The sequence below is a fragment of the Mobula birostris genome, chromosome 10 (assembly GCF_030028105.1).
Source record: "Mobula birostris isolate sMobBir1 chromosome 10, sMobBir1.hap1, whole genome shotgun sequence".
Classification (NCBI taxonomy): Eukaryota; Metazoa; Chordata; class Chondrichthyes; order Myliobatiformes; family Myliobatidae; genus Mobula; species Mobula birostris.
In genome coordinates, this window is record NC_092379.1 from 36,039,392 (window position 1) to 36,053,960 (window position 14,569).

The following is a 14,569-nucleotide window of genomic DNA, read 5'->3' on the forward strand; positions in this document are numbered from 1 at the left end:
TATTTTGGGGGATATCAGTATTTCTTTCCTTCCCTGTTTGCCCTTCATCTATTGGCTTACTGGGCCAATTAAGAAGGTATTTAAGAGTCTATGGCTTTGCTCAGCTGTGTGTTAGTAGTATTCTGAGCTTTAAGAGTGCATTTAGTGCGTTATGGATCTGATTGCACTGTACAGTGACAGCTTTTGATTATAATTACAGGAGAATGGTACCAGGAGGACAATGTCAAAATCAAAATGCATTTCCTGCCACTGGAGATCTCAGGACATGTGTGATAAACAAAACAAAATGGTATGTGAGAGTTTCCATTTAATTCTTGCAGCTATTTCTGCATTGAATCAGGTGGATTTTAATTGGAAATTTAAGCTTCAAGTAGCAATAAATGAATAGAAACTAAGTAAAATTGTTAGTTGATTTCACCCTGCTGAGATATGTATTTTGAATGATAAATAATTGGTTGAATTGGAAGCTACTACTATTACAACTTTGATTTGATTGCATCCCTAACAAAGAAAGTATCTGAGCAGAGTGATATCGAGGGGAGGATTCATGCACTGAAAGATGATCTGAGGAAACATAAATCTGTTGTAAACAAATTGAAGAAAGAGCAGAAGCTTCGGAAGGAGAGATTGAAGGCACAGGAGGCCAGTCTCATTAAAGAGCTAAGGGTAAGATTATCGTCGTACCTTCTCACCTTGACTGCCCTGCCAATTTTTGATTAGGGCAATAAGAAACTTGTAAGTATATACTACTCCAAACTCAATTTGCTATCCACAATATTCATTGTTTAATTTGGAAAATTGTTGAGGAAATTAAGTAACACATAACAGTTGCTGGTGAACGTTTATGTGTGTTGCTTGAAATTCCAGCATGTGCAGATTTCCTGGTGTTTGAGGAAATTAAGTATATGATTATTCAAGGGACTTGATCTACCTTTATTCTTTTTGTTTCTGTTCCATTGCTCGAAAATCCTTTATATCACCCTCAACTCATTCTTATGGCTCTTTGAATTGCTATATTGCTTCTGACTTCCAAAAGTCTTTGAAAAGTATGCAGCATTCAATAGTGCGTTCGGTTGTCTCTCCCCAATCGCTGCTATTCTCCTGCTTTGTATCTGCTATGTTAAAGCAGCAGGAGGCAATGCTTTCTGAAAGTTTGGAGAAATCTGGATTGTTGCAGTCTTTACAATTTATTTTTTACAGCATTTAGCCAAATTGATTTGCCATCCTCTGAATATTTTCAGTTGTCAGCCTTGATTAATTTACCAACTAAAATTGGATTTATTAAGTTGAAAATGCTTTTGCTGATTTGTTGAGTTTGCAGCCACTGTCTTCGTATGCCGATGGAAAGCTGTTTCCAATATTCTGAGACATATGTGAATTTTGGACTGTACTTCATATTGGTTTCCTTCAGGTTTTTGGTGTTTTCTTAATTGTGGCTGGTTGGTGGGTGGGTGAGCTGTAAATATTTTGTGTGTAAGGTGGGGTTGGGGGTTTCGATGTTACTGTGACTGGTCTGTTTTGCAGGCGAGGGGGTCGGGGATTGTTATTGTAATTTTTTTTCCTGTGGGGGAGCAGTGTGGATTTAATGCCATTGTCTCTGATTTTTCTGCAAGTGAGCAGGTCAGGGATTGTTATTGTTGCTGTTTTTCTCTGTGAGTCAGGGGATTGCAGATTGTTATTGTTGCTGTTTTTTTTATGTGAGTCAGGGAGTCGGGGATTGTTAATGTTTCTTTTCTTTTTCGTACTGATGGTGGGGAGAGTTGGTGTCTTTTCTTTCATCAACTCTCATGTCTTTCTGTATTTCAGGACTATCTGGAGAAGACAAGTATCAGAGTTGTACGTGCATACTTTGACAATAAAATGAACCTTTGAACATTTCACCGTTTTCTTTCTCTTGTATTACCAGTCCTGTGATGAATCGATTAAAAGGACTCCAGCAAAACTAAGCAAAGTGTCCAGTTCCACCAAACCACAAATCAAAACCCCTTCCTCCATTGCTGCTGAGAAGCCCAAGGCTGAACCACTTTCTCTACAAAGGTAATGTCACTGGGCAATACAGCCTTAGTTGGAAAAGGACTTCTCAGAATATTGGTAGTATCACTGTTTTATAAGTTAAACATAATGGGATGCCTTCTCCCCTATTGAAAGTACTTTTTTTAAATTAGGTTGCACGTGACTGTTGTTCATTTATTTAGCAGACTTCTTTAAAGAGTAGTACAGTATTTTCTACTGAGGAGGTGAAGCATGAAACAATGACAGTGACTTTTGAAATATTATTTCAGTAATTTTGTTTCTCTCTTTTTAGACACTGCTTCACCTGCTGAATATTTTGTCATTCTCTTTACATTTCCAGCATCTGTGATATTTTGATTTCTGCTTTCAAAAAGTTTACCTAAATTTCTAGCAGGTTTTCTTTCAATAGCTGATTGTTCCATCCAGTGACATAATTCATTCTATTCTGCAGTTTAATGATAATCTATGATATTTGCTGTGCTTCTGAGACTCTGGGATTTGGCTCAGAAATGTTGTGAGTAGCTTGCTGTAACACGCACGGAATCAGGCAGAATTTGTGAAAAGAGAAGCAGTCTACAATGTCGATCTGCGATCCTGTGTCACTGCAAAATTCCAAAGACAATATGATATTTATCTGCCAAGCTCTTAAGCTCAAAATTAGTTTTCTGCTTTTTGTTTTCAGGACTGAATCTGCAAAGAGCTGGAAAGGGTGAAGGATCTAATGTGTCATTGAGTTGCATTGTTAAAAAGGGTACGTCTGCATCTCAAAATGTTCTGTCTGTAAACACCTGAGATGACACATTCTAAAAACACTTGATAACAGGAAGTCTTTTAAGTTGAAAGTTTACAAGTATAAACACTTTCAAAAATTAGTTGAACAACTAAATTGCGTTTCTGAAAATAAAACCTACCTGCTTATTTCCTCAGCCAATCTCACAGAACCATAAAAATGAATATGATGGGAATTGTATCTGTGATGGTCGAGAAAAGAGCTACCCATTCTAATTCCACGTCCTACCTCAGGCTCTGTAGCCCAGTTGATCACAGCGCTTCAGATATTCATTTACTTTTTATATATGAGGGGAATTTACGCCTTGGAAGTATTTCAGATCCCTCTACCATCCTCTGAGTGAAAATACTTTTAATACTACCAGCAGTTACTATGGACTTCAGTTTTTTTTTAATCCCCCGTTCAGGAAATAAGTCCTTCTCATTTCTGCCATTTAATCCTCCCAACTGTATACATCTCAAGACTAGAAAACAACCCAAACTTATCTAATCTTTCCTCCATAGCTACAGTTTTCCAGGCTTAACAATATCTCCTGTAAGACCGACCTGGAGTCCCACAATCCAGGCTATTCACATGGTACGGTATTGAAGGATTACTCTACCAATAGAGATGCAATGGTATTCAGAAGCCTGTCTGGTTTTATCAATGTAACAAATAATGTTGTCCTAATTTTAAAATGTAGGAAGTATTCTTCCTCGAGTTCTTGCCAATGATTTTCTGGCAACTGACACTTAGAACATTATCTGGTCTGTCATCTCTCCATCACTTCAGTCACTTACAGTTGCCTGGCCCAGATCACTTTATTTTCACTGTGGATTTAGTGTTTATACGTTTTCATCCCCTTCCAGGAAGTCCTTAAAGTTCTGCTTCTTTCTAGACAACAGACCTTATCAGTTCCCCTTCATCACCATCTTTCCTCACCTGGTAGAACTAGTTCTTACTCTCAAGTTTGACTTAGGTTTCTCCCACTTTCTCCAAACTAAAGGTGAAGCCTCGGACAGTTGCATGGGCCCCAATTAAACATGCCTTTTCAGCAGTTATATGGGACAATCCATGTTTCAAGCCTTCACTAGTAACGCCTTGGCTTCCTGCATATGGCGTGCACGCAGTAGCTTCATTTCGGGTACAGTGAACCAGATGCCCGATATGTTAACTCCACCTGCTCTCCTTGCTGATATCCAGGGGCCCAAGCTTAAACCTCTCAGGCTGGGGATTGTTCTGCAGGTGATAGGGCATGGTCCTCAATTTCTCAACTCCCAGCATGCCCAGTAACTCGTAGATGAGTCTACTCTCGAAGTCCCATCCCTGGTCACTATGTATCCGTCTGGGGAAGGCCATAATGCATGAAATACTTCTCCCATAACACTTTTGCCACCATAGTCGCCTTCTGGTCCTTGGGAGGAAAAGCCTGAGCATATCCAGTGTAGTGGTCCGTGATGACTAAGACATTGGCCGTGTTGCTGGCATCGGGTTCTATAGACAGGAAATCCATACACACCAGGTCCAGGAGCCCTGCACTCTGCAGGTATGACAAAGGAGCTGCCTGCACAGGCAGTGTCTTCCAGCGTATGCAGCAAATGCACGATTTGCAATACTCTTCAACCTCCAACTTCATTCAGGGCCAGAAAAACCATAGGTCTTTTCCACCCCCAAATGTCCAGAATCATCATGAAGTGACCTCAACGCAATGCTCCGATACTTCTCAGGCAGAACCAGCTGGCAACGCCGAGGTCGGTCCGGGGCTGACATGGCCGGTATAAAATTTGGTTCTTTAACTTCAAACGAGGCTATTCTCTCAGTAATGGAGGTACTGAAGCATGTTTTGTCTTCTCCGCCTGCGCCATATCCCCCTTTCCAAATACATACCAAATAGTGCCAGTGCCCGGATCATCTCACCGAGCAGCTGCCACTCCTCCAGAACTCAATTCCGGCAGCTGCTTGCTCTTCAGAACAGTCAGGTTACAGTAAACTGGAGGTAGGGTGTCATCAGAAGCCCCCAAATGATCCACTGCTCGATCCGCCCTTTCCTTTTCCTCGGCCTTCACGGTGATGGCAAACTGACACATGGCCTTCACCCCAGGGGCAGGAACACTCTCCCACTCCTCGTCCATGTCCAGTCCCTCATGCACCCGTCGGGACAAAGCATCTGCATCAATGTTCCGGCTCCCCAGCCGGTACTTCAGGCTGAAATCATATACCGACAAGGCCGCCAACCATCTGTGGCATCCAGTTTCGCCAAGGTCAGGATGTAAGTGAGGGGATTGTTGTCCGTCCTCACCTCAAACTTGGCTCCAGAGAGACAGTCACTCAGCTTATCCACCGCTGCCCATTTCAACGCCACAAATTCCAACTTGTGGGTGGGAGAGTTTCTCTCAGAGGGCAACAAGCTCCAGCTGATGAACACCACAGGCCTCAACCCGGTGCCCTGATCCTGATACAACATACGGTAGTCGGGGCTCTGCAAAAGCCAGCACCGGTGTCTGGGTCAGCAACTCTTTCAGCGACTGAAAAGCCTCCTCGCATTTTGCATCTGTTGAAAGGGCTCCGATGGGTTTAGATATTCTCCAACCTCCCGTCCCCTTTTCCCTTTGCCTTTCTTCCCCAAGGGAGGGTAACCACACTGAAGCTGGTTCAAGGGGTGACTCACTTTGGCATAGCCCTTCACGGATCTCCGATACCAACCACAGAACCCCAAGAATGAGCGCAGAGTAATCACAGTCTGGGGCCTCGGCCACGTGGTCCCCAATTCTATCTAGCTATTAAGTGATTACACTTTATATCTCTTATTTTGTTGTGTGGTTAGTAGAGAAACCAAATATAAAAGACAAAGATGCCACTCTTGTTAAAGTTAACAGTTTGTGCACAAAAATCGTTGGAGCTCACGCCTCCGGTGTTCCTCCTCAATGACCTCCGCCGAAACGTTGCCAACCGCTGGACCCTCGAATTCCCGTAGACTCCATTCGGTGATCACCGAGCACTTCCCACACTCGTTCTACCTCCTCACTCGCCTCGACCGAAAAACCGCAAAAGCTCGGTTCCCAGACAAACAAGATAGAATAATGTGTCTCTCATTTGGTTAGTTCCCTGTTATCTGTAGTTAAAACCCAAATATCGCAGCTACAGACAAACTATTACATCAGCAGTTAGCATTACAGAGATGCCATTTCATTAGCCTTAGCAGTTAACATTACCAAGAACCCTACATGTGTTAGTCGGTATGTGTTCTAAGACTGGGGCTCTCAGTACATGTGTGATAAGCAAAACAAAATGGTATGTGAGAGTTTCCATTTAATTCTGGCAGATATTACTGCATTGAATCAAATGGATTTTAATTGGAAACTTAAGCTTCAGATAGCAATAAATGAATAGAAACTAAATAAAATTGTTAGTTGATTTCTCCCTGCTGAGGTGTATATCTTGAATGATAAATAATTGGTTGAATTGGAAGCTACTACCTATTATAACTTTGATTTGATTGCATCCCTAACAGAGACAGCATCTGACAAGAGATCTATTGTAGACAATTTGAAGGAAGTACATGAAAAGTATCAGAAGGAGAGATTGAAGGCACAGGAGGCCAGACTCATTAAAAAACTAGAGGTAAGATTATTGTTATACCTTCTTACCTTGACTGTCCTGCCAGTCTTTGATTAGGGAAATAAGAAAGTTCTATGTATATACTACTCCAAAATCAATTTGCTATCCACAATATTTATTGTTTAATTTGGAAAATTGTTGAAGAAATTAAGTATATGGTTATTCAAAGGACTTGATCTAGCTTTATTCGTTTTGTTTCTGTTCCATTGCTGGAAGATCCTTCATACCACCCTCAACTTATTCTTAAGGCCCTTTGCATTGCTATATTGCTTCTGACGTTCACAAGTCTTTGAAAAGTATGTAGCATTCAATAGTGCATTAGGTTGTCTCTCCCCAGTTATAAAAGACAAAGGTGCCGCTCTTATTAAAGTTATCAATTTGTGCACAAAAATTGTTGGAGCTCATGCATCTGGGGTTCTTCCATAAACGACCTCCGCAGAACCGCCGGCAACCTCCGGACCCTCGAATTCCCGTATATGCCGTCCTGTGACCACCGAGCGCTCCCCACACTTGTCCTTCCTCTTCGCTCGCCTCACCTGAAAGCCTGTGTACCAACTCAGTTTCCAAACATACAAGATAGAAGAACATGTCTCCCATTGGTTAGTTCCCCATTATCTGTAGTTATAACCCAAACATCACAGCTACAGAGAAACCATTACATCAGCAGTTAGCATTACAGGGAAGATATTACATTAGCCTTAGCAGTTAACATTACAGAGAAGCCACTTTAATAGCCTTAGCAGTTAACATTACTGTGAACCATACATACATACTATTCATTATAAATTGCACATTTAGACGGAGATGCAACATAAAGATTTTTACTCGTGTGTATGAAGGATGTTGGTAATAAAGTCAATTCAATCGAGCTCGCATCCACCACTTGTGCTGGCAGCTCATTCCACACGCTCACCACCTTCTGAGTGAAGAAATTCCCCCTCATGTTCCCCTTAAACCTCTCACCTTTCACCCTTAAACCATGGCCTCTGGTTGTAGTCCCACCCAACCTCAGTGGAAAAAGTCTGCTTGCATTTACCCTAGATCCCTCATACCTCTGTCAAATCTCCTCTCAATCTTCTATGTATCAAGGAATAAGGGCCTAACCTATTCAATCTTCCCTCATAACTCAGGTCCTCCAGTCCTGGCACCATCCTTATAAATCTCCTCTGTACTCTTTCAACTTTACTGACATCTTTCCTGTGGGTCGGCAGCTGAAACTGCACACGACACTCCAAATTAGGTCTTACTACTGTCTTATAGAAATTCAACATAACATCCAAACTTACCTTGATTTACGAAGGCCAAGGTGCCAGAAGCTTTCTTCATGACCATATCTACCCATGGCACCACGTTCAGTGAATTATGGTCCTGTATTCATGGAAATGGGTGACCAAAGCAGAGGCTTGGCACCTGTAGAAGGAGAAACCTTTTACTGACTGGGCTCAGGACTTGTGCTGATGAGAATAATGTTGTGCGGTGCCCAGTGGAGTGGCCAGTGTTATTACTCAACCTCATCAACTGTACTAATGAATTATGCCTGTACTATATAGCCTACTGTATAACATGGGACTATTTTATGTCGTAGTAACGCGTTGTTGAGCATGCGCTATTAGGCGCGTATTGATCTGTATATCTGTGTTCAGTTCGGGTTCCGTCAGTGAGAAAAACCCTGTTAACTTGGCTCCAGTCTCCAGCATTTTTATTTATCGTTTTATTGTGTAACCCGGCCACAAACACAACAATGCCCAAGCAAGAAATGGATTGAATCGCTAAATCGTGAGATCCAATCTTTCTATCACAACAATAACCTCACTCTGCTCTGGAAGTAATGCTTTCTGCTATGGGTTTCTGTTCTGTTCGCCATTACCTGCATTTAATTGTTACAACAATTGTTACAGTGGTGTATTTTTGATTGCAGCATAGTTTAAGCAAAATATCTTTTTTTTTCCAGAATTCTGTTCAGGGTTGGATGGCATTGATCAATTTCATTTCTTTCCTTTCCCCAGTTACGGTTGAACAACATAAAGCAACTGTCCACAACTGCCTTGGCCTTGGGGGCAGAGCGTACCCGGAATGAGCTGCTCCCACTTCTGACTGGTAGGTACAAAGCTGCGTGTGGTTGGGCTGCCTCTCAGAGTCGCCTTGCCACTGATTTCTCGTCTCGATGCAGACACCATTTTCGATGAAGACGAGGCACTGCTGGCATTAGCAGAGCAACTAGGGAGCTTCACGGTGCTCGTTGGCGGACCGGAGTATGTTCACTGTTTGCTGGTAAGAGCGGACGTACATTTACAAAGCACTGCACAAGACGGACACGCGGTTAATGCCATTGAAGTGGTATTACTGTCTTAATAAAGGTTAATTTCCAGAAGATGATTCTCAAAGCAGCAGGGTACCACAGGCAATGATAAAGTAAATGACTTAATAATTAGTCATAGAAAAGTTCAGCACATGTTCCCCTTAAACATTTCACCTTTCACCCTTAACCCATGACCTCTAGCTGCAGTCTCATCCAACCTCAGTGGACAATGACTGCTTGCATTTACCCTATCTAAACCCCTCATAATCTTGTCTCCTTCTGTCTTATCTCTTTGCAATCTTCTATGTTCCAAGTTAAAGAAGTCCTAACATATTCAATCTTTCCCTGTAACTCAGGTCCTGTAGACCCGGCAATGTCCCTGTAATCTTTCTTTGTTATGATGGGTTGCTTGAATGAGGGGTAAATGGACACATACAGAACCCTCTCTGCTTTTATTGTTTGCAATAAAATCTTTGAGGCAGATGAGGCTTTGTGCCACCCCAACATATTTGTAAGCAGGAGAAAGTCTGCAGATGCTGGAAATCCAAAGCAACTCTCACAAAACGCTGGAGGAACTCAGCAGCTCAGGCAGCGTCTGTGGAAAAGAGTAAGCGGTCGATGTTTCTGGCCGAGACCCTTCTTCAGGACCTGGTTGAAATATTGGAGGGGTGTTTCATTGAGAATTGCTGCAGTGAAGTGTAGTTACTCTACCCCTGATCCAGGTTCACCCGTGCAGCCTGTTGGAAAATGTACATGGACTGATACCGTCCCCCAAACACTGAAACCTCTGCTCTGTATTGACCAAATGTACGTTCAACATGAGCCCAACTGGGGGAAACAAAACACAGATTTTAATGCCCAGATGCAATGGGCCTACGCATTAAATATTTATTTAAAATAACATAATTGTATTGGTTTTAAATACCCGCAATGGGGAACAAGATTCTGAAATTAAATAACGAGGGCCTCAGGCTATTACAGGGCATAGTTCAAATTAAAATGATTTTCAGTGATCAGTTCATCATAGGACAATTCGGAATTAAAATAACGAACTCAATTTATGAAACTACCAAAGCAGCTCGATCAATGAGGTCTAACCAGGATGCTGCCTGCTTTAGAGGAAGTGCTGCAACTTTATCAGACTCTGGGTAGGCCACGTCTGGAGTATTGCATGCAGTTCTGATTGTCCCACTATAGGAAAGATGTTGGGGCTTTGGAGTCGATGCAGAAGAGGTTCGCCAGAATGTTGCCTGGTTTAGAGGACATGCGATCATGAGAGCTGGATAAACTTATGTTGTTTTCTCTGAAGCGCTGGAGGCCGAGGGGAGATCTGATAGAGGTTTGTAAGACTATGAGAAGCATGTGCATGGATAAAGTAGAGAAGAGTATCTGTTTCCCTGGATTTAAATGTCTAATACCAGAGGTATGCATTGAAGGTGAGAGTGGGTAGGTAGGTTCAAGGGGGATGTGAGGGGTAAGTTTTTTTACCATCAGAGTGGTGGATGCCTGGAATACATTGACTGGTATGATGGTAGAGGCTTTTCAGAGACTTTTGGATAGGCACATGGGTATGAGAAAGATGGAGGGAGATGGACATTGTGTAGGTAGGAGGGATCAGTTCTTGGTGGTTTCTGTTTTCTTTTTAGCTGGTTCAGCACAACATTGTGGGCCGAATGGCCTGTTTCTGTACTGTACTGTTCCATGTTTTACTTTATTGTTTGCAGTTGTTCCAAATTAGACATTCCAGCGTCAGTATGTTGCATATAGAGTGTGTACGTTCTTTTTGTATTGATACTCCTTTCAAAACTGTTTTCTTTTTGTGTAAAATTACCTGCGAGTACAGGCAGAGAATTCTTAAAGCATTTACGTAAGGAATCCAATTCGCTCATGTGTGGATGGAGGCTGTATATAAAATATCACAAACTCTTAGCAGTGTTTCTTGAAGAACGCTGAGATGGCGTGGCTTTGTATTACAGAAAATAGCAATTCAGAAACGTTTTCTCGGAGCCCCTGTGATGCCTGCAATTCTAAACTGAAACGTGGGCACAGTTGTTGTTTGAGTAGTTCTATTAAGATATAGGTGCAGAGTTAGGCTATTTGGCCCATCGATCCATTTTCCCCTCTCAGCCCCAATCTCCTGCCTTCTCCCTGTATCCTTTCATGCTGCGATTAATCAAGAGTCTTATCAATTTGTCTTTCAATCATGGCTGATCTTTTTTCCCCTCCTCTGCCCCACTCCCCAGTCTTCTCCCAGTAACCTTTGATGCCATGAACCTATCAAGAACCTATCAATCTCTGCCTTAAATATACCCAATGACTTGATCTCCACAGCCACCTGTGGCACAGAATTCCACATATTCACCACCCTCTGGCTGAAGAAATTCCTCATCATTTTCATTCTAAAAGCATATCCCTCTATTCTGGGGCTGCGTCCTCTAGCCTTAGACTCCCCTGCCATAGGAAACATCCTCTCCACATCCACTCTATTCAGACCTTCCAACATTTGATAGGTTTCAATGAGGTCTCTTCTCATTCTTCTGAACTCCAGCGAGTACAGGCCCAGAGCCATCAAACACTCCTCACGTGACAAGCCTTCCATTCCCAGTATTATTTTTGTGAATCTCCTTTAAACTCTGCACAATGTCAGCACCTCCTTTCTGAGATGAGGGGCCCAAATCTCCTCATAATACTCTAAATGATGCCTCACCAATACATTATAAAACCTTAACATTACATCCCTGCTTTTATATTCTAGTCCTCTGGAAATGACTGCTAACATTGCATTTGCCTTCCTCAGCCTGCAAGTTAACCTTTAGTGAATGCTGCACAAGGACTCCCAAGTCCCTTTGCACCTCAGATTCTTGAATTTTCTCCCAATTTAGAAAGTAGTTTACACTTTTATTTCTTCCTACAAAGTGGATGACCATGGGCTTACCTCAAACTTTGGCAAAATTATTATGACAGGCAGCTTCATGTTTATTTGCATATTAAAACCTCATAGGCTGAACAATTATTGGTACTTAATGTGAAGACGAAATAGTAATTGCTGATAATTAGGGACGTGTCAGTATAATTTCCATTTATTTAATATTAGTACAGTGTTTTCTGGGTTAGGAACCTTCAGAATTTCTGTGATTGAGAAAATATGTCCTTTGATTTATACAGTTTTTGATAGTTTGTGTTTTGTCCTCCAGCACGGCTGTATATTGTTCTGCCTTTAAATGTTTCTCTGTCTCATTTTCTTTATGAGAATTCTTAATTCTCAGCAATTTAAGAATTTATCTTAAAGATTGTTTCTAAATATTGTGTTTCTTAGAAGTAGAGTAAAACGAAGATGTGTTTCAGTTTAATTCTTTCCCACTAATCAGCCTCCCTTGGAGAACCTGGCAACGGTGGAAAAATCGGTAGTACGAGATAAAGCCATCGATTCACTGCGAGCCATCTCACACGAGCACTCTCCTGCAGACCTAGAAGTCCACTTTGTGCCACTGGTCAAGCGCCTGACTTGTGGTGACTGGTTCACGTCCAGGACTTCGGCATGCAGCCTTTTCAGTGTCTGCTACCCTCGGGTATCCAGCTCTGTAAAGACCGAGCTGCGTCAGTAAGTACTTTCCTCCCTTGGAATGCTGCAAATGAACATGATAGAAGTTAGCTAGGAATATTACTGTATTATTGTAGAAAATCTACATCCTGTAGTATCGCTCATGATGTACCGTGTCGTATGGTGTGGGCGATCGTGGGTCTTTCCGTGGACATGATTGTTCTTGGCGAAGTTTTCTACAGAAGTGGTTTGCCATCGCCTTCTTTCTGGGCAGCGTGTGTCTTTACAAGACGGGTGACCCCCAGCCCATTATCAATACGCTTCCGAGACTGTCTGCCTGGTGTCAGTGTCAGGAGTTGACATCTGCACCTGCTGCTCATACAACCGTCCACCACCTGCTCCCACGGCTTCACGTAGTCCTGATCGGGGAGGCTAAGCGGGTGCTACACCTTGCCCTAGGGTGACCTGCAGGCTAGTGGAGGGAAGGAGTGCCTTACACCTCCTTTGGCAGGGACGTATTTCCTTCCTGCCACCCAATTTCAGTATAATTTGGTTTTATTGACGATAAGATGCTACCACCATGGTGGACAGGACCTTGTTTTAACTGAGTGGGTAGAAGTTTCTAGTTTAGAGAATAATCAGCCCCAAAATAGCACAGAAAGTGTGGCATTTTTGTTTTTAATGACATAAACTGAAGGTTTTTTGTGTGTTTTTAGTGAGGAAGGAGCAAAAGCCGAGGTGCATCATAGTCGAGTGGTGCTCATCGCTTACTCTCGGCTGTGGGGTTGAAGTGGCCTTGTCATTTACAAAGGCGTGCTCTTTTTGAGAGCCGTGTCTTGTCAAGCCTGTTGCTCTGCTTCAGGGCCATTTTGATTAATCTGGCACGCAGAGGATTTCACTTGTTCGGAGGTGTTTGAGTTTTGTCGGACGAGAAGGTTGCTTTGGTAACTGTGTGCCCCTGCAGTCCACAACCAATGGCTCTGTTCTGCTCCAAGTGCAGGAGTCCCACATCTGGGGTTCAGTTCCAGCCGCTTTACTCCCTGAATTAAAATTTTTTGTGGTGTCATTTGTGTAAACTTTCAGATACAGTCAGTTGTTTCAGAAAAAGACAGGGCTGTATGGTGGGGAAATTCTGGGCAGCTTCTAGAGTAGGTTACGTGGTCAGCACAACATTGTGGGCTGAAGGGCCTGTAATGTGCTGTAAATTTCTATATTCTGTTGCGATCTTGAAGTATTTCTCAGGATAAAATCTGAATACCACAAATATTGGATTTTTGGGTGGTGTGGTGGAGATGCGTGTCTACCAAAGGAGGTGTAAGGCTTCCTCCTGCTGGTTTGCAGGCCACCCTTGGGCAAGGTGTAGCTCCTGCTTCGATACCATCAACCCCTCCCCACCGCCCCCGCCCCGATCAGGGTCAGGTGAAGCCATGGGATCAGGTGGTGGATGAGCAGCCGGTGCAGATCACAAGTCCTGGTTATGCGACCCCTGACGCCAGGTAGACAGTTTCTGAAGTGTATTGATAATGGGCTGGGGGTCACCCACCTTGTAAAGACACACACTGCCCAGAAGGCGGAAATGTCAAACCACTTCTCGAGAAAACTTTACGGAGAACAATCAGGGTCATGGAAAGACCGTGACCACCCATAGCATATGACACAGCACATAATGATGATGGGTTTAGCAAAATATTTTAGTAGCTTCCGATTTAGAAACATTAATTGCAAAAATGTCAATTTTTAGTGCTTGTATTTCTGCTTGCGAATTGTTAAGTTCTGCATCAATGGGCGACTACTCCTATGTGACCTTTAATTTTATTTTTTCTGCAGACTTTTCCACAGCTTGTGCTCAGATGACACGCCAGTGGTCCGCCAGGCAGCAGCATCAAAGTTGGGTGAATTTGCAAAGGTTGTGGAGCTGGAGTTTTTGAAAAGTGACATTATACCCCTCTTCACTTCCCTGGCTTCTGATGAGCAGGTATGTAGTTGTAGAGCAGATACTGGGGTGGCAGCGGGAAGTCGAATTGAAGTGGGTGGCCATTGGGATACCCTGGCTCTGTCAGCGGACCCAGAGAAGGTGCTCGATGAAGAACCGCCCCCTCCCCAACCCCATCTGTGTTGGTCCTCCGATGTCGAGGAGGCCACGGCAGGAGCTCCAGATACAGCGAATAGCCCCGAGAGGAAAGCACCGCTTCGCCTGCAAGAACTGTTTGCAGCCCTGAACGGAGGCAAATGGGCGAGTGTAGACCTTGTCTTGCTTTCGGGGAGAGCGGCGAGGATGAATGAGTGGCGTGGAACCCTGAAGGGTGGGGTGGGTGAAGGGGGGTGTGAT

General features: G+C 43.1%; 1 protein-coding gene across 1 annotated transcript in view; it reads left to right on the forward strand.

The window, feature by feature from the left end:
• Positions 1-14,569, forward strand: part of LOC140203582 (serine/threonine-protein phosphatase 2A 65 kDa regulatory subunit A beta isoform-like) — a 48,409-nt gene that overhangs the window by 10,330 nt on the left and 23,510 nt on the right. The window contains exons 3-6 of the mRNA XM_072269628.1: positions 8,407-8,497; positions 8,571-8,671; positions 12,068-12,300; positions 14,068-14,215. Coding sequence (XP_072125729.1) covers positions 8,407-8,497; positions 8,571-8,671; positions 12,068-12,300; positions 14,068-14,215 — 573 coding nt within the window. The remainder of the gene's footprint in view (positions 1-8,406; positions 8,498-8,570; positions 8,672-12,067; positions 12,301-14,067; positions 14,216-14,569) is intronic.